Raw genomic sequence first — 26,138 nt, 5'->3', positions numbered from 1 at the left:
ATAATTAAACTGTGTGTAAAATAAATAATATTGTATTTTTAATATCTCCTCTTATTCTGGTTTTTAAATGACCTGAAACAGAACTGATAGTAATTATAATTCACTTAATATAGTCCACATCATAACAGTTGTTGTGCATGAAATTTATGATACAAGTGATACCTACGTCACAATTGTGTTGTATTCCGAAAAGCTGTGGTACTACGTACAAGAACTTGTCAGATGTAGCATGTTGGCATATTATTACACATTATTTACTTTCAATTACAAGTTCTTAAAAGTGAAATTCATTGTATATTTAACGAAATTTATAAGAATATTCAACTAATAGATGACAAACCTTGTCTAGAAACTGGTGTTCTAAAGACTGTTGTTCTTTTCACAATGTGATCTGAAACACAAATATACAAATTTACATACAGTTCCAAAACTCAGTTGCATACAATACAATTTTCAAATTATTTTTCCAGAAATAAGCACTTACATCACTTAACATTTTTTGAATTTCTATAATACAATCAACTACACCTGTTATAATTGTAAAAACATACTGAAACATTTTAACACACTATTAGTCTCTTTTACTTATTGTTTTGTTATTGAAGAAGCTTATAAAAGGTCACTAGCAGTTAATCATCTGGAGCTCATGATCCCCCAGCCTCCAAGTAATACGATAATCAAATCACTTAGTTTACTAATAGGTTTTACACTAGAGAGATAAGGTTTAAGGGGATTTGTCCAACTCAATTTTAAAGGTTTATACATTAGATATTCTGCTCCACTTTTGCAAAGGAAAAACATAATGAACAAGTTTTAACTTCAAATTTCATTTTTAACAAACTAGTGTCTGGTCCAAAGAACTTTCTCATTTTGCTCATGTTTAAGGTCAGAGCTGTAATCACCAAATTATTCAATGTCCTCATTATTTAACACTTGAGTTTATTTTTTAACGTTATAAACAAGTCACAGAAACATAAGTGGAATTTTCCTCATAAACACCATCTTATGAGCACAAGCTAAGCAGTTAGGTCAAAGTGCACTAATTCAGGAATGGCTGTCCATAATTTTAAATTAACAATCATAGGGAAGACAGCCAATTAGCAAAATTCCTATCACAAGAACATTAAACTGACTAAATGGATTGATTATTACTCTTAAAACAGAACCAGAAGTTAAAAGTGACACACATACAGCAGCATTACAGAGCAAATATTGGATCTTCTGATCCACAACCCAGCACACTAATTACAAAAACACTTAGGCCTAAGTAATACAGTTTAGACTTTGTTTTACAAAATGTTACAAACAACTGTTAGAAAAGGATCTAGTCTTTAATTAGATTTCAACCTATTTTAAAATTTCTGTTCTTTGATAATTGTTTTGTTACTAAAGAGGTTAGCATGTAAATATCTCCGAAATAAGAAATTTACATACACAAACACACAATGTTTACGTGCTGTTTTAGTAATGGATATTAAATTACATTTAATGAATTCTACAACTTGACAAGCTTAAAGGAAATAGGTAAATGGATTACATTTTCAGATTTTTTCTAAGTGAAAAGAACACAAAAAACACCTGAATGTAGTTAAATGTTTAAAAAATGCACATTTAAAATGACATGCAGATATTAAGTGTATTTCTGAGTGGAATTTAACATTTATATTATGCATTAGCCTTCAAAGTTTCCATTCATAATAATTTTATGCTAAAACTTGAAAACACTTGTTTTAAATTAAACAATCACAAGATAAAGAATAAGAAAAATGAGAAGACAATCCTTTCAATAAATTAATTTCTTCAACAGCGTGCGAGAATTAAAATGGTGGTGCACTCCCTTTAACTCACCTGGGGGTCTGTGAAACTGTGGAGATTTGGGTGGATAGGGTTGGACAGGACGTCTAAGATAGCCCTGTGTTGGTTCTGCTGTCAAGTAGCTTATGGTGTACACATGATTGAGGTCCTTACTCAATAGATTTTCTTTCTCAGGATAACTTCCCATGCGTTTATGACCATACTGAATTAGATATGAAAAAAAAAAGTTCACTCTCTACTACAGCAAATTAATAAAACGTAGAGAACAAAAGCTTTCTACCATCATTCAAAGCAACATAAAGTGTAGAAAACTTCTAAAATTCCTTTGCAAAATGTTGTGTTTGAGTACAAAGGCAATCTTATACACAACTTTTGCTTGCTGAAAATGAAAGGAAATAGACAAATGTGAATTCTTTCTTATTTGTTATTTATTTAAAAAGTTTGGTATGGAAAAACAGCCATACAGGTTCACCCCAGTGAAATACCTTTTCACTTGTATTAAATGTTGTTTTATAAACTTGAACTTGAACTGCTTTACCTTTGCTTACTTTATTTAAAAAATAACATATACATATTATTAAACAAAACTGAATTTCTTCCTAGCCTTCAAAATGTAGCAAACTGACCATGTAATATCTAACTGCATGACAAATCAAAATACTTCCCACCACTGCTCTAAACTAAAAAAAATTTTTAAACCTAAGTTGGAAAAGAGATTAATTGGTGACAACAGAAATACAGTTGAAAACATCCTTTCTAAAAGCTGCCTACATACTTGTTCCTTGATAACGTCCATTTAAACTGATATATCAAAGTGGAACTATGAAACTGAAGATTATTACATACAAACCACACAAACAAAAAGTAAAATATAAAAAAATTGTATGCTTTGACATCACACATCATGTTAAGAACATAAGAATAGTGAATTTTGCCTAAATGCAATTCAGTGTTATGAGTCTACTAACCTTTCTTGTAAGTGAACCATGTGGACTTGCCGAGCTTGACCTTGATGTACTTGATGAATATGAGCGACCTACTGCATGCTAGCAGACAAACAAAGATACAAAACACATGCAACAAACTCCAATAACATCAGGCATTGCTTAAGAATTTCTTAGATCCCCTGTAGGAAGTTTATTTAAATAATATTTCAGCTTAACTTTAGGGAGAAGTAACAAGAATTAGAAATATTCAGTAACATGCAATATTTAACACCATTAAAACCAAACTTAAAAAATTCAAATTAATCCCATGCAATCCAATGACTTTCAGGCTTAAAACTCGAGTAATTTGTTTTTCATGCAAAAAAATGACAAATCTACTAGTCTTCTGAATCGTGCTCGAAAGTCAAACAGTTTAAATATCAGCTATGAGGTTATACTACCTACATATATCTTCCAAAATGTTTACACCTTCACTGAAAATACCTTTTAGGAACCTACTAAATTTGAATAAAATATCTGAATGTTAATAAGAAACTGTAATGAGTCACTCAGGTATGAAATAACCAAATACCTTTAATACCTGGCCATCAACCACGTATTCTTCTTTTGTCTGACCATTTATATAATTATCAGCTAACGTTTCCTCAGGAGCTGGCCCACAGCTTGGATGCCAGATGGCTCCACCTAGAAGTTAAGTCTGAATTATTATTCACATTCTGTATCAATGTTTATGTTGTAACAAATGAAACACCAGTATGAAACTGTAGAACTGTAGAAGCTTTTTTAGGTAGGTAGGTAGGTAGGTGTGTGTGTGTGTGTGTGTGTGTGTGTGTGTGTGTGTGTGTGTGTGTGTGTTGAGCACGTTAAAATATTTTATTCACACACAAGTACGAAATACCATTTTGAAAGAGAAAAAAATTGACATCTTTTCAAACAAGGTTTTAATTTGTGGTTTTGTTTTGGTTTCTTCCAGTATTGAATAACATGGTCTTTTGAACTTTGAACAAAGCAATTCGAGGGTTGTCTAGAAGCATTAGCTTTTCCCAATTTTGAACTGATCAACTAGAAGGAAATGCAGCAGGTCAACACCACTGAGGTCTATTCTACGCTTTTCTGTTAATTTCACAAACAGAAGTATAACAGACACAGGATGTATCTGACCCTAACTTTCTGGACATTTCACACTTTAGTCTTTTAACAATTTTTTTTGAAATACTGAGTACAGCATATTACTCACCAATTATGTTCACTTATTTTAAAATTGATCCAAATTTACAAACCAGCTAAACTTGTTGAATAAGTTGTTAACTGAATCTCATTAGTTAAACTGTAGCAACAGGACATGCATTAACTGTGCTAAACAATTTTTTTTTTTTGGTAAATTTTGCCCAAATCCAACTGATAACTATCTACACTAGCTGTACCCAAATTTAAAAATATACTAAAGGGTAAACAGCTAGTCAAACTATACACCACAATTTCTTGATATACTCTTACAAACAATCAATGAAATTGACCATCACATTATAATGCTTTAGCAACTGAAAGCACAAGCATGTTTTGCAATGTTTTCAATCTGCAACTTGCAGTTTATGAGCTGAGGAGCATAACTACTGGGATATTTAAAAAAATAATAATTTGCAGTTTCTAAAAGAAAACTAGTCATAAACTGTGATTCTGTTTTTGACATATGCAGGTACTAGTAAAACTTTTACCACTTAGTAGTAAAGCTAGGAAACTCTCCACTACAAAAAAAAAACACTGTCAGAATATAATTATCATAAAGATAACAAGTACTATTACTTAATAAGGCAACTTTCAGAAATAAAATCCCAAATGGAAAATCTTCATTATGACCTAAATTAGTATAGCTCCTTTTCTTTGTATGTAATATTGAAAGTTCTTAAGATAATGTCTTGAAAACTGGAAAATGGTAATCCATGAGAAATCGGTAACCAACACAGATACTTACCTTGCATATACATTTCTTCACCATCACCAAAAGGATCACCACACTTAGAGCACCGGGCACAGCTTGGATGAAAATGGTGGTCATTACCAGCCTACAACAAAGAATGTACTATTTTGATTCATGCTAATTTTTATGATAATAATTTGATTAGGTTTCGACAATTTTGAGGCAATTCATGCTTGCTTGAGATAAAATTTAGGTAGAAAAGTGTATATCAAAAGACAGCATTAATAGACTGCACCCGTCTTAGCAAGTGTTTGGATGTTGAGTTATTAGTACACATCCATACAAGTATCTCAAAGCATCATTTCATTATTAACAACTAATTAATGTTAATTATAGAATGTATTAAATTTTATGAAGTACGTGAAGCTACATAATAGCACATTATTTCAACTTCTGCAAAATCAGTTAATAAAACACTAACTTTACTTTTACAACTTTGACAGCTAAGTTGAAAACACTTATAAATTTTAAAACACTTCAAAACAAATAAGTAATAAATTAATTTTAAATCTAATTAACAACATACTAATTTCTTTTATTTAACTATATGATGCCAATTCCCATATTTAGAATACATTTACAGAGAAATAACAAATTATAGTTTGTTCTTTTAAAATATTAATATTCTTTATTTAACTGTTTAACAAACATTTACACTAGATAGCACTACTAATATTAATCTAGAGTAAATGAACTGGGTTCATTTCACCAACCTTTTAAACATCAATTAGAAATATAAAAATCTCTAACTTATCTTTTCTAATAATTATTACAGTATATAAAAATCACAATTATTCACCTCAAAATTCAGTCCTCTAACTTCTTCACAACTGCTTTAATTTAATATAATTGCTTTATTGCTCTTTGAACTATGTCCAACTACTAAATTTGTGTAATAAAGCAATAAACTATCACCAAAAGCATAGTGTATGTTACAGTAAATAAAAGTATTAAATTAAATCATGCACAAACAAATCACACACCTCCCTTACATAACTCTTTATTGAATTTGTGTTTCACTTAGGTTTTCTTACCTAACAGGTTTCTAAATTTTACATTTGAATATCTTTTACAATAATAAATAAAATATATATATAAATAACAAAAATGTTAGAACTTTTGCCTGACATTGTTGTCTAAATCTTGATAACAGGTTACTTTAATTTTTGGTATGGTTGTTCCTTGTACTTCACTGAATCTTTTTATTTCTAAATATTCAATTCAGAACACAAAATAATAACAATGTCCTAAAACTTATAATTTAACTAGCTTTCTAGTTGAGCTATAAGTGGTTTAAAATTCTTTTGATTGGTCAAGGTGACTCAGCAGTAGTAGAGAATGATATTGAAGGCACAATACTTCAAAACCTGTTGTCAAAATGATGCAGCCTTATAAGGAATTCAGTATATTTAAATTCTCTCTTTCTACTGGTTATGAATAATCTTGCAGCAAATGTTAGGAAAATTACTGCCATCTTTTGAAAGACAGGATGGCAGGTAGGCTTGACTTTCTAGGTTACATCTGAGTAAAGCAAGAAGACAAACCTATAAAGTTAGACTAAATAAAAAAAACTATGGTTCATAAAACTTGTAGCATAGAGGCAAGAGTAGGTTATTAGTATTAATTTCAAGTATTACCTTGGAATAAAACACCACCAAATATTAATTTAACCATGATGGTTAGAAAAATATAGCATCTTCTGCAAAGCAGGAATCAACAACAAAACTATCAGTGGAAAAGCCACCAACATGCACTAGCCAGCAGTACACAATATAATCGAGTACAAACTTCATTTGGAAAAATGAAACAAGATATATGTACACAAACTGTTTCGATAACATATCAGTTCAACCATCACATACCTGAAGCAGCTAATGAATGGAGTATTTATGTTTTTCCATGCAAAAACATACTGGTAAATCACTGGAAACAGTGCTTATGAATTTCTGTGCAACTGAACTTTTCAAACAAGCACCAAAAAACTGTCATCTGCATACACTATTATGGAAATTATGGAAAGCATTTCAGAAAGGAGTGGTGTGTTTAGAACATGACTACCTTATGGTAGATCCTTTAATATTGTAAACTATGCTGCAGAGTTATTGACAATTAAATAAAAGTATGATCTAATGTACCAACATGGACAATAATAACATAATGAGGCTCCAAAATAATTTTAATATAACATTAAAACTTTGTATACTTAACACAATGATAATATTTCAGTTAACATATACCTACAGATACTTCAAGTAAAATCCTCAATCAAAATAAAAAATAAAAGGATTAATCATCTTACCTGTAAAACCTTTCCTGTGATGTACAGGTCACAGTGGACACATCGAACTCCAAACAGTTTCTGATAGTCTTTCTCACAGTATGGAAGGCCATCTCTATAAAAAGGTGAAAAAATTAAATCAATACATTAAATTTAGCAGTTTGATACTAAATAACTTTTAAACAAAAATACAACTATGTAAAAATAATTTATAAATAACATCTTTTTCTTGCACTGAATTTATGCTACAAACCCTTATTTTTGCTCATATGTTCTAGCTTTAAGTTATTCTTAACATGAAACTAAACTGCATGGTAGGAAAAAAAATCTAAATCCACATATATTAAGTAATAGCAGAAAATATCTTAAAAACGAGTAATATAATACCTTCAAACTGTTACCTTGCCATGAATATATCCTTTCAGGCAATCTACCTTAACATTCTTTCTGGTTACTGAAAGAGCAATTTTATAATACAATTAAATAAAACTACTGAAATCTAAAACATTCCATATTCCTGTGTACTTCTGTCCAACTGAGCAAAACCCTAATTCATGAATCTGCTTGTCAGGTTTGAGTTCAACTTTGGGTTCATTTTCACTTCAGAAAACAATCTTGGAACAATAGGTTTCTTTAATAGTCATTTGCAAAGTACTGCCATCTATCAGTAAAACCATTCCCTAAACTACTACATTAATACAAATACAAGGATGTTTAGTAGAGATTGGGGAAGTCTTTTCAATCTACCTAGCAATTTATGTAACATGCACGTTAAAACAGCCAGGCCATAGACTTAGGTCACACACAGCTATCCCTTATTTAAAGCTACTGACCACTCTTAAGTAGAACTGCATATCCATATAGCTACTTTTAACCAAAAAACAAAATGAGTTGTCACTGTTACAATGTCCAAAAGCTGAAAAAGTTTAGTAGAATATCATGGTTCAAACTCTGACCTTAAGGTTTCTATCCTGGCAATTAGTCACTCAGCCAAAACATAAATAATCACAAAGTAAGTTACATTCAGGCAAAGAAGAAACCTGTCAACTCATCATTCTGTTTATTATGTCATGCATGAAATTACTAAAGAATGTAGCAGCACTGGACTTTCAAACATACTTTTGTGTCTTGCACATAATAGGTTATATTAATGCACTTGGAAACACTTCACTTCTTTAAAATTTCCATACATTTCACAAATTAAAGTACTACTGACTACACTTACTTCCCCATGTATTCACCATGTAACACTCCGTCACAAGCAGTACACTTAAAGCAACATATGTGCCAAGGTTTCTCCAAAGCTATAAGTGCCTGCCCCTCTATAAGCTCCTGTTCACATCCTGCACATTCTGTAATACAAAACATTACATGTTCATTTGGAATTAGATGTTCTTTCTCTCAAGAATATCTTATAAGGGACTAGGAATTAAGAAAGCATGTTATTGTTAACCACTTATCAACTGCTTTGAATCCATTATTGATGACTGAACTCTGTGTTATATACTGCTTACCTTATAATGTTCCTTTTCATCTCCTACAATAAAGCAAGATAATATAAAAGTCTAAAGTTCACGCATAATAAAAAGTCAAATTTTAAGATGTTTGAAATAGTACACAAATTCCATACAGTATGACAGTTTTAATTTTTTTTATTCTTTTACTTTGAATTTATTGATGTTATATTCATCAGAATACGACAGACATTGCAAATGTCATACTTTTAATAAGATAATACAAAATTTATTAATACTTTTAAGATTATCTTCAAACGATGCTGTTGATATATCACTGCTACAGTAAGGCATAACTATATTGGACAAAAAACCTAATTAAACTACTGTTGTCCAATTAGTATGATGAAAGCTCACCAATGACATGACTGCTCAGTGCATACTAATCACACATGGATGTCCTAATGCATTAAGATCATTACTTACTTTGACCACTATCAACAGATGGCTCTTCATTTTCATTTGTTTTTTTTTTAACATCTTCATCCTTGGCTTGTATCATCACCTCAGGAATTTGTATACACTTAGAACAGAGATACTCGTGTCCTGTAAAACTAACCTTCTCACCAGCTGGAAATGGTTGTCTGTATAACAGTACATGACAGAATCAGTACTTGTTAAGATAAATGAAAAATAACCACTAGCTATTTCCTATATATATGTATATGTATAAAAGATAAACAACTACAAGTAACTTAGTAATAACAAACAAACAAAAAAACAAAGATAATTATGCATGGGAGAAACAAATGACTTATTTTATTCCACATACATTCATACTCCATGGTACAGTGTTTTTTGTTTGTTTTTTGGGAGGGTGATACTTTCAGTACTTTATAATTTTCTTCAAAACACCAAAGTTTAGAGTGGGAATTAAACAAATTCATTCATTCATTACTGCCTTCTGAGGGTGTGTAATTGAAAGTAAAGATAAATGTAAAATAATACATTTACAACACTATCTACCATATCTAGTGCAAATTATGCCTAAACCCTAACAGCAGAACTCATCAGAACTGACACAAATGGTTGAGATGCTATTTATGTTACTAAATTTCATGACAAACTGCTATGGCATGAACCAGAATTAAGTTGAAGTGTAATTACCATCACTAAGAAGTCATTTACAACCAGAATTAGGATAAGGACTAATAACTTTTTTTGAACACCAATTAATTACTATTATTCATTTTCACTGTTTAGTTAACTTTACTCAAATTAGATTGAATTAGTGTAAATTCTGGTTAGGTTTAGCTGTTAAAGTATAATATAAAGCCTCATTTCCTGAATTAATTTGCCTAACACACTTTTGTATTCGTCCACTTGTATAAATCAACCTACAAAATAAACAAAACATAAAACTAAAAACATGAGCAAAAGTAAAAGTAAAAAATATAAATCATTTTCCTTGGTCCTATCCGCTTTTGAAGCAAATTTCAAAATTATTTATGCACCTAACTACTTGTGGGTCAATCACTTTGTTGGTTAGAGGGTCCTTAACAATAAACAAGTTAAAACTAGTGACACATATTACGTATGCACCCACACATAAAACATACATATTTCAATTAATTCCAATAATTACTACCGGGATCCATATAATACACACTCACTGTACACACACAACAAAAACATTCAACTCTCTTAGTTTCATCTAAGTGTATCATAATACAGACAGTCTTGCTCAGAAAGAACAAATATTATATTACAATATGATCACATCAACAGGCATGTACATAAATTGTTTCTCCTCTTGCTCATTTCCTAAATCATTTCCCTTGGTCCTATCCGCTTTTGAAGCAAATTTCAAAATTATTTATGCACCTAACTACTTGTGGGTCAATCACTTTGTTGGTTAGAGGGTCCTTAACAATGAACAAGTTAAAACTAGTGACACACATCTACGTATGCACCCACACATAAAACATACATATTTCAATTAATTCCAATAATTACTACCGGAATCCATATAATACACACTCACTGTACACACACAAAAACATTCAACTCTCTTAGTTTCATCTAAGTGTATCATAATACAGACAGTCTTGCCCAGAAAGAACAAATATTATATTACAATATGATCACATCAACAGGCATGTACATAAATTGTTTCTCCTCTTGCTCACACACAACACACACACACACACAAAAAAAACATTCAACTCTCTTAGTTTCATCTAAGTGTATCATAATACAGACAGTCTTGCCCAGAAAGAACAAATATTATACTACAATATGATCACATCAACAGGCATGTACATAAATTGTTTCTCTCTTGCTCATCACACATTCCCATAACTGTCTGCAGGCAGTGAACAGTGATTTAGATATGAGACGTTGTGGGCTTCAGAACCCACACCTCGCTCTTCTAATTTCTATACCTATTGCTATTCCTTTATTTTATTTCTTTATGCAAGCCTGGCAAATAGAGGTTAAGACTGGTAGATAGTGTATCCCACTGCAATGTGTATCCTACTTCTTCAGTCACCCCCAAAACCTTGGGTACATTTTATAATCCCACATTATAATTTGCACTCTGGATCTTTTTAATTAGTGCAGTATTTCTTGTTTAATTTATTTTGTTTTGGTTTGTTTTTGGTTATAACAAACATATATATAGTGAACCCCAGTTTCTATCTAAGTAATTATCTATCTCCTGTTTGAAGGGTTACACAGGCAGGCAGAGCTGAACATTCACTTTTTAAAGGAGAGGAGAACATGTGTGAATAACAATGATGTCAAAATTTCATAATCAGGATATTCTATACTAAATTAAGAATTAACTACATTACAAAATGCAAGGTACACTAAAGAATAAAAATGTACATTTACCATATTTTATTGTTGAACAACTTTTAGCATGAGTGAAATGTTCAAGAATTACTTTTTTGTGGTGGGTGACATAAGCAATTCAGAGATTTGGCTCTACATGAAACAGAGTGCAATACAATTAACCTTTTGACCTCCATGAAATAATTTATATTGATAGATAAACTTAAATTGTTTCTATCATTGAAGATAAGTATTTTTGCTGGATCAATAATAATATGTTCCTAAACTGAAAATGTGTTTGATAAATACTTGCCTCTGCTCACAAAAACATTCCTCAATTAGTACTGCTTTCTATCAATATAAATTTTCAATGCTTGCTACTAGCCTTCCATCTCCCTCTTCTACATATTCACATGTTAATGGTTATGAAGCAGCTTTCTGCCAACAGGAGTGCAACACAACCCCTGTTATAACCAGCACCATTTCCACATTTCCACTAATTAATCACCTCAAAATTAGTCAGAAGACCTACAACACATCACCAGAAGTGTCTGGGTGAAAAAAGTGAGAGGAGACAAGTATTTATTAAAAATACATTTTCAGTTTAAGAAAATCTTAACTTCCAAGATGTTATTTTCCATCCACTCATGAAATAGCTAAAATCCTATACTGAACTGGTAGATGGCCAGTGAAAAAAAAAAAAAAAAAATCCTGCTGTACAAAATTCCCAAAAGGAGACCATGAGGCATGTAACCAGAAAAAAAAATTACACCTCAGCAGGAAACATCAACACATCTGATCAAAGTATACTCACTTCATTATAATTGTCATAAACATAAAGTAATCCCATAATATATATATATATTATTGATTAATGGATCCCTGGATGTTAAGTGGCCAGAACACAACAAACAGCAGTGGTAGGTAGACTTCACCCAACATCTGAGAGAACCTGGAATAGCACAACTGTTCCATGGTAGGCAGAAAATCACCTTCACTTCAAAACAAACTAGTAGGGAAAACAGGCTTCCATACCAAAATCCATCTCCACTTGTATGCATTTCCAACCCAACCAACACTTTGAACCATCATGAACTAAAATCCAGCAGATGATAGGATGGAGGAAAGCCCCAGTGGGATGACATCTCCAGTCCAAAAGCTGGTGGCATTGGGTGCATTTCTTCCAGACTGTGGTAAGAGGAGAAAAACATGTATTCAGTTCCAACCAACATCAGATTAGTTGGGAACTGACATCCAGCAGACAGGAGGAAGAGGGACCTGGTGACAATGGACTTTTTTTTTTTTTTTATCCAGTTTACCATAGGAGGAGGGATGCTGGCCATAACTTATAATGAAGACTTTTTTAGATGAGCCATCTAACCAACCAACACCTAACCCCCATGAACCCACATCTAGAGGATGGTAAGTGGGATAAATGTCTCAGCCTGAAAAGCAAATTGCAACAGATTATATATAGTTGTTACATGGTGGAGTGTTTCAACCAAAACATGGCAGTATCTGGAATTGTACATAGGTCTACAGTGGATAGGAAGTCATGCCACTGACACCTGATTCTAATCATGACTAGGCCATCTCCAACACCAGATTCACCAGGAACGTACATTTGGAGAATGGTAAGGAAGGAGGAATCCCAAGATGGGAAAAAGCAATCTGTCAGATAGATATACATTAATACAGCAAAGTGTTACAACCAAAACCTGGTAGTATCTAGAACTGCACACAACAGGTTCTCAGGAGGAGGTGCTATACACCATTGACACCTGCAGAATTCTACTTCCCTACTCTCAACCGAGTGGTGTGATGCATCACTTGGGAAGACAGGCCTCCATGATCCATCACCCCAGCAGCTAGGAACTGGTAAATGGCAAGGATTCCCACACTACATTAGAAGAAAGGAGAAAAAAAGATGTTGGAGGGTCCAGAGGGCCATAAAACCAGGACAAAACTTATGAACAAAAAAACAGAACATCTGTACGATATTACTGCCAATCAAGAAGTGATTAATGAGCTCAAAAGTGAACAAGGTACTGCTGGTTACAATAGGGGATGCATTGAGCTCCAGTTGGTTGAATGCTTCTGCATATTCATTTACATGTGGATATGCAGAAGTAGAATGTGGAAAACTAACACAAGTAATGAAATTTTGCACACAAAAAAATGCAGTGCAAAACAAGAACAATTTTCTGAAAGGAGAAAACATCTAATCAGAATTAAAACTTTTCCCACCACTAGAGACAAGTATGTTTGCTTGGTAATAATGAAATTAATTACCAATTCCCACAAAGATCATGTCACCTTCAGTGAATGACCAAGCAAGACAGACAGACTTTATCAGATTAAATTTTGAATACACTAGACATGTAGAATTTATCACACCATAAAGTTTAACATGATGTAATGAAAAATACAACATGATTTCTTCTTATCTTAATAATATGAGCTTTGTACAATGCTACAGCAACTATCTTCATGACTGTTGATGGCTTATACAATAAAACTAAAGCAAAGCCCTTTGTTGTTATACAATTATTTAAATAATGATTTTCTAATCCAAGAACTCTGAAGTAAATAAAAAAAAAAACACTTAAGAGTTTAATAATAACCTTCGGTTAATGAAAAAAATTACGCTCTCAGCTTTTTCATTCAAAGCATAAATCAAACTATTAAAAACAGGAGCCTCAGACATATATTCCATATTACTGTTTTCAAGACTGGGAGCTACAACACAGTTTCAGGGTGGGGACTTGGCACACAAAAATGCATTTCCTTTTAATCTTCCCTAACACTGAAAAAAGCAACATTTCATATAATAATTTTATTTATGGTAATAAATACTACATGAAATTGTTTATAATTGTCATTTATTACCAAAGAATAAATTACAATGAAAGTAAGGTACACCTGAGTGGCTGGTATTTGAAACTTCTATTAAACCACTAGCCTGGGGGTCCTCAGCCATGATGTCCACCAAGTTCTTGGGAGCCACATGCATTTGAGAGCCCTTATACTAAACCAACACACAAAACACCTAACCTGAAAAAACATCCACTGATCTGATATGCAAACAAATGAAGGCCATAGCTGTAACGGAGGGTTTAATTACTTATTCCACATCATGACATGCTAATGTCAAAATCTAGATCTCTGGTTAAAAACAGTTAGAACTTAAGCAAATGTCTTCATATACCTCAGCAGCATCATAAGATTATAATACAAGAAACTTTCCCCCAAATTTATAATTTATTAGTCAGTATTTTTTCTTAAATTTGTAATACTAACTACCAGAAACAAAACTACAACAGTATCAATCCTTTAATTGAGCCTTTAAAAACATTTCTACTGGCTGAATAAGTGAAAATACATAGCTTTAAACAAACATGTGTATGATATACATGAATTATGTTCTGTTTCACCTGCATCTTCCACAAAAAAAACAATCCTGGTGGTAAGTATTGCCAAGTGCTGAAACCACCTCTCCTTCTACATAGTCTCCACATGATGCACATTTGGTTCCAAAGGCTTTCTGGTAATCATTAGTACAGTAGTAGCTGCCATCTTTCAAGAAAAACCCACCAGATGCCAGTGATGTAGAACACACTACAGTTGTAATACAGAGCATAAAAAGAAAATTTTGTTTTAATGCTGTACACTGAGAAATTATCTTAATTGTCTAAAATAAAGTAAGATAAAAACTGTTTTTTACTATAAATAATTGGATAAAGCTTACCAAAAAGCTGCTATTATTAATATAATAAAACTTTTTTCCACACTATACATTATAAAATGACTTCCATTTACTCCATTCCTAAACATATAATTATTATAATGTAATAACATACACTACTGAATAAAGACAATTTTCTTTAAACAACCTTGCAGTGATTATATGTATATTCTCATGAGCTTTTATTTCAGGTAAAAAATATTTCTGTAGTAAAACACAAAAAAAATACCGTGTATGATAATAACATTAAACAGATACTGTGGAATTATGTGTGTGCATGCATGTGCATGCAAAAGAGAGATGCCAATCAACCAGCAAATACTTATGAATGTAAAAGCTAACAATGAACATACAAATAAACAGCATACACCAGATCATCATTGAACTATGGCTGTTAAATGTATTTAACCTTCTCCAATTTCAACACACATCATATCCCTTTATGAAAGTTTTTCATGGTTCTAGTCTAAAATGCAATTTGAAAATAATTTGTTATGAATACCAAAACTCACTTTCAGGTTTAGGTAACTTTTACTAATTTACATTCACCTAATTCAAGTGTATCCAAAAGCAAAGGAGACCTCTTTTGGACCTTTATAGAATCTGGCACCAGTACTCAAAACTGGAAGAAAATGATCACTTCAATGTAGTGCTGAACTGGTGATAAGTACTGTAATATCAATTATAGGTTTAGATACAACAACAAACAGTGGCTGTAACAGTTTTCTGTACATAAACATAGTTGTGGTTCATCCCTCTCCTGTAGGTTTGTTGACAGCATGACAATATGATGTAAAGAATAAGTTCCATTATTTTACATTCAACCTATTAACAATATATGCTATAACTCCTACAGTTATTTTATAAAACAATGCAACAGTGTTACAATAGAAAAAATATTATGAGATGGAAATAATGAGAAGCAAAACTGACCTGAAAGTGAGTGAAGGTTAAGTAAGGTAAACAGGATTAAACCAGAAAATTGGTACTTCTAGTTCAACTATACAAAGAAAATTAAACCGAGAAAAGAAAGTAAACTTCTGATGAACTAAAACTTTCCTCCCCTTTTGTCTTTTTTCATTTGCAACTGTTAATTTTATCCTTTTTCTTCATTTTTAACTGTTTGTTTAGATATGTGATTTCAGTCATTCAATTTTCTTTCTGCCATCTACTTAAATGTTTTGCATGTTTTACAGCATTTTTTTATTATTATTATTATTATTATTTAGAAGGAATAAAAAAAAATGTATGGCTACTTTGAATCTCCTATTTTAATTGTCCCTGAATGAAATGTAATTTTCTCCACCAATTTTTACTTTCAATAACTTGTTTAGGTGTTGATTCCCATAATGTTTATTAAATTTAAGCTCAATAAAAGGAAAGTTTAAATTTACAGTAAGTGACTTAATTATTCACAAGTCATACCATGTACCTATAACAATATAAATTAGCACACGTTTTGCATACGTAGTGAATCATTTTGATTCCACTATCTTAAGCCATTTCCAATCAACAGGGATTAAGAGAACGTTTTGGAAACTTGCAAAAATCAAGTTCACTATCTTTACACGTCAATACCATAAATACTAAACACAACACTTTCACACTACAATTGTGCCATAAGCATCACAAGTAACAAAACAGCAACACTTTACAGATACCAGAAAAGCACCACTTTTCACTTCACTGATAATATCACAAGTACAAGAAAAGCAGTTTTAAACTTATTACATACAAGTATCAAACATTACAAAACTTACAATTATGTTGTAAACATCAAATACCAAAAAGCACTATAATTTCAAAATAACCAGTGTAGTGTAAACTTCCCAAAAATTAGGAAATGTGACATTTTATTGATAGCATAATCTATACAAATATTTTTAATACCCATATACCTTATAGGTTCATCTAACTCAACAATTAGTTATACATCCATCCACATCAGGGGTTCCCAACCGGTGGGTCGTGACCCCCTGGGGTCGCAAAGCCTTGTTAGAAGTAGCTTGGGATAACATTAATTTTATTTCATCAATTACATTTTTATGCTCTTACATTTTTTTTGTTTCAGTGCAAAGAAAAACGTGTGCTACGTTAGTTCAATGTCATTAGGTGATATTATGGGTGTATGTATGCATGCCTGTGAGTGAATGTGTAAGTGTCTGCAACTGTATGTATGTGTGTACTAGTGAGTAGCAAGTATGTGAGTGCACGCTCATGTACGTATGCTTGTGTGTCTGTTTAGCTGTGATTAAGTGTGTGTGTGTGTGTGTGTTCGCTGTTGACACGTGAGTCACATGTCCGTTGCTGATTGGTGGATGACGAATCGCGCAACTAGCCATGCTCCCTTCCCTCCCATCATTACTCTACCTGCACCCCCCACAAGTAGTCAGTGTAAGATCTACAGTTGCCAAAGCGTTCATTATTCAACATTTTTATTTTATTTTAACAAGAAGATAAGTAAGCAGTAGAGGTGAGTTGTGTCCATGGCTAAATGGCGCAGATACTCAGAATGCTACCTCAACATTGGCTTCACCACTGTGCTCACCAACAACGCCATCGAGAAACCACAGTGTGTTTTGAAACATCCAGAACACGCAAAGAAGGGTTTGGATTTCTTCAAACGGCATGAACGGTGTCTTAAAAGCCAAAGAATCGATAGAAGTGGGTCGTTTCAGCAGCAGAGTGTAGCCGTAGAGGAAGCTTCATATGAGATTGCATTCGAAATTGCTAAACAAAAAAAGCCTCACACGATTGGAGAAACACTTCTTAAACCATGCATGATGAAAGCAGTAAATCTTATTCTTGGAGAAGCCAGTGCAAAGAAGATGCAGCAAGTATCCCTGTCAAATAATACTATACAGAGGCTCATTTCTAAAATGTCTATGGATGTGAAGGAACAGGTTTTGACTGAAATCAAGGGTTCCCCTTTGTTCTCCTTTCAGCTCGACAAGTCAACAGATGTAAGTTCATGTTCTCAGTTGCTTGTCTTCGTGAGATACATTAATTCAGGTGACATCAAAGACAAATTCTTATTCTGCAGTGCACTTGAAACCACAACAAAAGCTGATGATGTCATGGAAAAAGTTAACTTTTTTTTCAAGACGAAGATCTTCAATGGGAAAACGTGTGTGGGGTTTGTATGGTTGGGGCACCGGCTATGCTGGGATCGAAATCAGGATTCCAGTCGAGAGTGAAGAAGCTAGCACCTCAAGCAAAGAGCATCCACTGCATGATTCACCGATATGCTCCCGCCAGTAAGACTCTCCCTGCCTCTCTGCAGGAAGTGCTTGAATCTGTAATCAAAATTATAAATTATGTGAAGGCTGAAGCACTCAACACTCGCCTATTCAAAGAACTATGCAAAGTCATGAATGCTGACCACAAAGTCCTTCTCTTCTACACAGCAGTACGTTGGTTGTCGAAAGGAAACGTTATTAATCGTGTCTTTGAAATGAAAGATGAAATAAAGCTATTCCTGGAGACTCAAGAAAGGAAAGATCTTGTAGCTCACTTCAAAGATGAAGCATGAAATAAAAGGGTTGCGTACCTAGCCGACATTTTTGACCAGCTGAACAAGCTCAATTTGAAGCTTCAAGGAAGGGAAACACATGTTCTCCTTTTTCAAGGTAGTCTTTGGGCATTTGTTTCCAAACTGCAGAACTGGCGTCGGAAAACCAATCTTGGAAACATCGCTATGTTTGAAAAACTTTGTGGAGTGATGGATGAGTCTCAGATCCAACTGAATCAGTTCCTCAAGGATGAGATTACCGAACTTCTTCAGTCTCTAGAAAAGGAAGTCGAGCGTTACTTCCCTGAGCTATCACAGGAACAGGAGGCCCTGGTAAGGAAACCATTTGTACTGAACTTGATGTATCCAGCATCCCAGATGATATCCAAGATGAATTTCTGGATCTAAGGAACGACTCTTCAGCTCATGATCTCTTCAAGGTGAAATCCGTGACTCAGTTCTGGTGCAAAACATCCAGAACTATCTTAAGCCTCACATTTCTGATTTCTCCAAGCCCGTTCCCTTGTCTGTGGTTTTGCTAGATCAGTGAGGTCCTGATAGCATGATAGCTTTACGTGTCCTTGTTCCATTTGCTTCTACCTACTTGTGTGAGGCAGGATTTTCTACTCTTGTCAATATAAAAACAAAGAATAAGAACAGATTGGATGTTGGAGATGACTGAGACTGGCTCTAACAAATGCTTGACCACGAATGTCAAAGCTTGCTGCTGAAATGCAACATCAGGCATCTCACTAGCTGGGTTGGATAGCTGTTCAAACCTATGTTAATATTATTTTAAGAAATATATGTTCTTTTTGTGAATTCAGGTTGGACCAATGTGATTTAATTTGCTAATAAATAATTACAGAATTTTTTAATATTTTTTTTAGATGTTTCTTTCCCTCTCCTTCACAGAAAATAAAAGAAAAATTAAGCTGCTGATAGTAAGCCCTAAGTAGGGGGTCACATGGGTTTCAAACTTTTAGGTAAGGGGTCGCGAGTGCCAAAAGGTTGGGAACCCCTGATCCACATACACCATCAAGAAGGACCAGCAGCTGCAGCAGTGATGCATCCAATCCAGGTACGCCATCAAGAATGACCAGCAGCTGTAGTGGTGATGCATCCATCCACGTACACTATCAAGAACTACCCGTAGCTGTAGTGGTGATGCATCCATCCACATACACTATCAAGAACTACCCGTAGCTGTAGTGGTGATGCATCCATCCACATACACTATCAAGAACTACCCGTAGCTGTAGTGATACATCCATCCATCCATGTACACTAACAAGAACTGAAACAGGTAGTTATAGTGATGTATCCATCTACAAATAACTGAATGTGGTACTGATACCTCCTATCAATAACAACTTCCAGTCCTTGAATACTCTCTCCTAATATGCCTTTATACAGAATAATCATCAGTAATATTTTAATACTATTTTTATAGCAAATCTACCAAGAAAACAGCAATATGTAAAAATGTTACCTGTACATTTGAAACATTCTTCATGGAAGTATTTGTCCTGAACACGAAGAGCATTGCCAGTACATTTCTTTTTACAGGTTTCACAGTTTATTTTACCTACAGAAGAAAGCATGAGAAAAATGATTTCAATATGCTGTACTTAAAATAACAGCCAAATTAATTTAATGATTATTAATAAGATGACAAGGAAGTAACTGTTAGTAACAATTATTTTAAAATGACTTTTAAGTTGACAAACATATTGCAAGATGATGCAGTACAAACTACCACTAAACTATAACTGCACATCATGAATTATTTGCAAGTTTCTGTGTAATAAACACAGATGCATACAACAATCTTTATTTTTTCTTTCCTGGTAATTTGCAGACTGAAGTAACTTGGAATGCCACAGGTAATTGTTAAAGAGGGGACTTTTTTTTTTTTAGAATAATATACATGTGTAGAATTGACAGCAATTGGAATTATTAAACATTTCATAAAGACCTAACCCAAGAGTGACCTTACAGAAAAGTTTAGTAATAAAAACACTTATGAATGTGAATAAGTATAACCCATTACTCAGTGATAACACCAATGTTTTCAGCAGTAATATCACAATAATTAATATAAAAACAATAAGAAACTTAGTAGCACATCAACAGATAAAAAGTTTAAGAAACTACCACCAAAGAAAACAGCTTATTTTGGATAGAATGTCTGAGTGCTAATGTCACATAATAAAATCAAACAAACTTAATTATACTTTATTAAGGTGCTTAGAAGAATGCTGCTGTGAAGTTATTGGTATGTCACACATGCATGCAGATGGATATTACATATACATTTATTCCATATGTAATGGTGAGCTACCACAGAAATGCAGTTTCAGCATATGAACCCTCACCAGAAAATAATGATGAAAGAAACTTTTAATTTTTCTAGACATCTGTAGGTTGTGTTTTTTTGTTTTTTTTTTTATACAGAAGATAAATTTTAATTTGCTAAATGACAATCCAGATACTGGCACCACATTGGACAATATGTAGTTAATACACAAAATCTGATGTAAATAAATAAGAAAAAAAAGGGTTAGTCTTCACAACAGGGTCATACCCTTGGTAGTGCAAGTGGTGCATTTGTCCAGGGTATCAACTGCCAGTTGCCTAACTAAGTAAACTAATGGCTACCTGCCTGCTTTAGGGCAGCCCTTGCAGATGGGACAAAGATTATTTTGTAATGATTAAAATAGGTTATATATTATAATTATTTAGAATAATATTTGGGGGGGTAGGTTGGAGGATGCTAAATTTGTTACATTGAGCATCAACCAACATTCCCTGCAACTTTTTTCAATGCATGTGCAGAATTAATTTTTTCATGTGCACCAGTATCAAAGCAATATATGGAAGATGTGCACCACCTTTTTTTTTTTTTTAGAGTGGAGAATATTTTGTAGAATTACAACTGAATCATTAGGCCACTTCACAATTCTATCAGTTGGTTATTTGGGCTTTAGGTCTTCTGACTGCTAGGGTCATCAAGACCATCAACATGATGAGACTCCTCACCATTAGTGAGGACGTGCACATCTAGAATAACTAAATGCTGTGATCTGATTATTTGCTGTGCAGCCATGTAGCTTACAGGGAACACTACAGAGCACCATCAAGGCATTGGTACAACCCTGTGGAACAGCATTTATTGAATTACACAATTGTAGCAAAGTTTTCATTGTTACATTAGCTTAAACCTTCCAACAAGATACTATTACTTTTAAACTATGCTCAACCCTATGTCTTAGCTACTATTTCTGTTCATTTGTTTGTATATTGCAAATCAAAATTATTACTGGACAATTATAACAAACATTTTTAAACCATCAATTTTAATTCATGCAAATATTTGTAGCTGAGCAGTGCTTAAATTTCACTTTAAATGTTAAAGTTGAACAAGTGCCAACTTTTTACAAGTTTGATACTCTTTTGTAACAAAACAGGAAATCTTACTTATTTCTTTGCTTTTCTGTCAGAACAACTAAAGCACTTTTACATCTCAGTGATTCTGAATGGACAGGCAATGAATAAAACCAGTGTAGGTGATGCATGCAAGTTCAATGAACTGTAATGCTCTGGTCTGGTGTGCTGGGTACTTTACTAAAACAGTCAACAGGTTTTAATAAGGTTTAATGATTAAGTTGTGTTCAATTGTTTTAAGACTATTTCTACACATATCAAGCACAGGCATGCACACACATCTACCCTGGTATTTATATTAAAAACATGATTTCCTGTTTGTGTTTTTTTTTATAGGAGAGACAATTGATAATAATCTCTACTTATCTAACAGATTAACATGATCAGTTTGAGGGATAGATGACCACAGTGTGTGGACTTTGCTGCTGGATCAGTTTTTGGATTAACTTGCTTTTTGCCAATGTATTAACTTAGTGGGAACTCTGGTAAGGCAATATTCTTTGAAATAAACATAAGTGTGGTACTTTATTCTTTGGATAACTTTTGTCTGACTCTAGCAGTTCTCCCAGCCTTTCAAAATAATGTTCCAAATTTACATAGAGAATAAAAAAACTGCAGTTGTTACAAACATATTCTTATCGTAAATATAATGAAGAAAAAAAAAGAATTACACTGATTCTAAAGGTGGATATACAAGTATGATGAAACTATATTTGTCACTCTCTACTGTTTCAACAAACATTATTTACAGTGGACAACACAATAAAAACACATGACCAAGCCCTAAATGATTGCCATTTCATGTAAATACAGCTTCGTATTTTATCTTCATACAGTGTGTGTGTGTGTGTGTGTGTGTGTGTGTGTGTGTGTGTGGTTAGGGCAACAAACAATACGTGATACAATAGCCTGTGATGTTATGAACGTGATTTTATTGTGCACTTCTGTCAGGTGCAGAGAGGCTTTCTTACGCATCGTTTGTATTTGAATCAATCTAAAAACTGGCTCCAATTACTTTTATTGATAATACTAACCATCACGGAATAATATCTAATCCTAAGCCTTTTTATGAGATTTTCGGAAACCTATCACAACAAATTAATCTGTTAACAGCAAAATCACGTCAACATATACTGCTGTCTTTATTTACTCACATAAACCTAGTTTAGTATAAAAGCCCACTTTCATTTACCTAATTTTTCTCACGCCATAAGTTGTTAATGAAAACGTCTGTGTGTGGTATTAGGAGAAAGGTTTTATCAGCACTGGATATGACAGACGTAGTATGAAAGGCATATTACGGCATATTTCCTTTACACTCATTTATGGGATATTAAAATTATAACACAGACAAATTAAACAACGGAGTGAGCGGCAAAATGAAGGTGAGGGCATGCAAAAACTAAAATAATCTTAGCCAATAAATATATTTGCTAAAGTTGCTTTACCTTTGCAATATTACTTCTCCATTTATGCTTTCCCTAGTTGATAACTCTGAAAGCACAACTAGTGGGAAAGTGAAAGTTGAGCGTTCGGTTTCCCTCCCCCTTTCAACAGAATTTTTTTCTCTTCAAGAATTGCGTAGTATAAAAAAATCAAAAATGTAACTAGGCCATGTGGTATATAACAGGGGTGTGAACTATATAAACATGTTTGTTTCTTCTTACAGGGAATGCACAGATTAAATACATTATCAAAATTACTTTTTACGGTTTTAAGGTGACAGCTAAAAGAAGTGAAAACAGCGACATTCAAAAGTGGTTAAACAGTGAACGTAAGATACCGCTGACGAAAAGTATCATCTATTAGCGCTTAATATCGAAGAAATGAAAGAAAAAATCACCAGAGACGCTCTCTAAGTTCTTATTTTTATTGTCTCTTTTTATTAGGTCGTTTGTTACACAGACGACTATCATGACTATGCCCATCACAAGTATCAAAACCCAAATTGCTTAGCGTTATAAGCCCACAAACTTGCCGATGATCTACCATAATTGATACAACTTCCTGCTACATAATTTCAGAAACTGGAGGAACCACAGCTGCTGATAACAATGGACAATTGCAAAGATAAAACGATGCGAAAATGATTTGGATGATCAGTATGAATGACCCCACATCGACTCGAGTATATGAGTGGTTGATCGATTACAGCTGCTAAAATCTGTCTTGTCCAAAAACGAGAAGAAATTGAACTTTGCAGCACGTTACTAAACAACGAAGAAGATAATCAAGATAAATAGCTGGTTCAATTTTCGGTTACATGATATTCGGTGTCTCATTTCTGATGCAAGATTTTCGACACAGCTAAATTTTTCGTCAAAAAACAAAAAAGGAAAATTTCCAACTCTTATAGATCGCTAATACAAAAAAGCAAAAGCTCATCTGGAGGCATCTTAACGTTGGAAAACGTTCGACTGAAAGTAGACCAAACAATTGATAAGTAGCGCAGACAGCCATCGTGTAGCTTTGAGTGAAATCCAAAAGACAAACAATTGATAAGCGCGATTTCACAACAGCCAAATCACTGGCAAGGTGCACTTCAAGCTATTGTTACTTTTGTAAAAGTTCACTTAACTCAAAACAATGTTCTTCACAAAAATCACGAGAAGCTTTCCATACCAAAGTAGTAACTTCCAGATTTTCTTTTAATATTTGGCCACGCAGGACCACTTTAGAATAACTGCTCTCAGCTTTTTCATCTGCAGACTACTTCAGTGGAGCAAAAGACCCTGTACGCCATCTACCGGTCTTACTTCACCCGTGGACCCCAAAACACACTTTGCGTACAATGCTTTAGAACAGTGATTCCCAACAAAGGGTGCGAGATAACATTTGTTTTGGCCACCTTCACCTTTATTCTTAAATAAATTACTGTGAGGTGTGCGGGGCATAAAAAAGGTTGGGAACCACTGCTTTAGAAGATTTGCCAAACAGAATGAAAGAAAATATCCATTTCCTAATAAAAGAAATCCAGCAAGAAATCGCACACACAAAACCAAATTACTCAAAGTAAATAACAATAAACGATTTTATATCAATTAAATAAATAAAAAAACGTAACTTTCACAGAAATTTCTGAATAGACATGGTAGTCACTTGCTAACTACTGTTAAAACTTTCCCTATGCTGTATTAAATAAATACATTTGACTTCTAATCCTATAGTTTTTTCACTAAACAAAGAAAAATTGTACACAGGATGGAAGGCTATTGAAAACGGTGCCGTCTTTCAAACTGTATTTTGTCAAACCCTACGAGTCTAAACCAGTAATTTTGCAAAGTGTCGTAACTATATTTGTGCAAGAGCCTATAGGTTTAGTTTAACATGATTATGTTGTTTAATCATTGTTATAAATGTAAGTTTTAACATTCCTTACCTTTCCTAACTATACCTGGAAAAGAATCCCTACCCCGTACCACTACAAACAGCCCTTTTCGATACTTCCCTGAAGATGGCAGCAGATTCGCAACAGAATATTGAATAAAATTAAGTAATATGTGTTTTGTATTTAAGTTCAAAACTTACCTAATAAGTTAGTTTCTGGGGTCCTATAAAAACTGTTTGGCTGCAAGGCTTAAACCATTCACATAACACTGTTGTCGTTCACTTAACATTAGCTTTACATAATTTTAAGGCTGTATCAACAAAAATATAGTACTTTTATTGAAATTTAAAAAATATATATATTTTATTCGTCTCATTAATACAGCTACAAATAGACAAAAATCACATTGCAATAATAGTTCGAGGAAAAAAAACGTTATATGTTTTAAGAGAAAAACAGCTGGATTAAACAAACATTAAGATGTTCAGTTTTAAACAAGTTTAAAAATAAACGACTGGCGAATAGCCTTTTAAAAAATGTGAAAGAAAGCCAAATTAATATTGAAAATCATACAAAATGTTAGATGTGTCCGACAGAGATAAGTCATCTAATTCTAAAAAAAAAAAAAAAGAACCAATAATCCCAACACTTGAAATTATTTTATGCAGGATTAGAGTAAGTTCATCAGTAATACTTTTTTTTCAGTTTTATTAGCTATATTTATGTGCGCCAGCAACACTAAGCGAAGGGTATCGTAACACCCGATTCCATTTTATTTCTCATGTGGGTCTTTTACCGGC

The 26,138-nt window shown here is 33.2% G+C and overlaps 1 protein-coding gene across 7 annotated transcripts in view; it reads right to left on the bottom strand.

Moving 5' to 3' along the window:
• The window catches only part of LOC143257432 (actin-binding LIM protein 3-like), an 85,935-nt gene that overhangs the window by 24,344 nt on the left and 35,453 nt on the right, over positions 1 to 26,138 (bottom strand). For 3 of the 7 annotated variants that reach the window (XM_076516097.1, XM_076516103.1, XM_076516099.1), the window contains exons 2-11: positions 20,056 to 20,151; positions 14,742 to 14,925; positions 8,959 to 9,116; positions 8,244 to 8,370; positions 7,040 to 7,133; positions 4,735 to 4,825; positions 3,334 to 3,446; positions 2,784 to 2,861; positions 1,849 to 2,017; positions 341 to 391 (exon numbers count right to left, since the gene is read on the bottom strand). In XM_076516097.1, coding sequence (XP_076372212.1) covers positions 341 to 391; positions 1,849 to 2,017; positions 2,784 to 2,861; positions 3,334 to 3,446; positions 4,735 to 4,825; positions 7,040 to 7,133; positions 8,244 to 8,370; positions 8,959 to 9,116; positions 14,742 to 14,925; positions 20,056 to 20,151 — 1,161 coding nt within the window. The remainder of the gene's footprint in view (positions 1 to 340; positions 392 to 1,848; positions 2,018 to 2,783; positions 2,862 to 3,333; positions 3,447 to 4,734; positions 4,826 to 7,039; positions 7,134 to 8,243; positions 8,371 to 8,958; positions 9,117 to 14,741; positions 14,926 to 20,055; positions 20,152 to 26,138) is intronic. The other 4 variants (XM_076516098.1, XM_076516100.1, XM_076516101.1 and 1 more) reach the window with 4 other exon arrangements.

This window comes from Tachypleus tridentatus, chromosome 7 (genome assembly GCF_004210375.1).
Source record: "Tachypleus tridentatus isolate NWPU-2018 chromosome 7, ASM421037v1, whole genome shotgun sequence".
Taxonomy (NCBI): Eukaryota; Metazoa; Arthropoda; class Merostomata; order Xiphosura; family Limulidae; genus Tachypleus; species Tachypleus tridentatus.
This window is presented reverse-complemented; position numbering and strand designations above follow the sequence as displayed.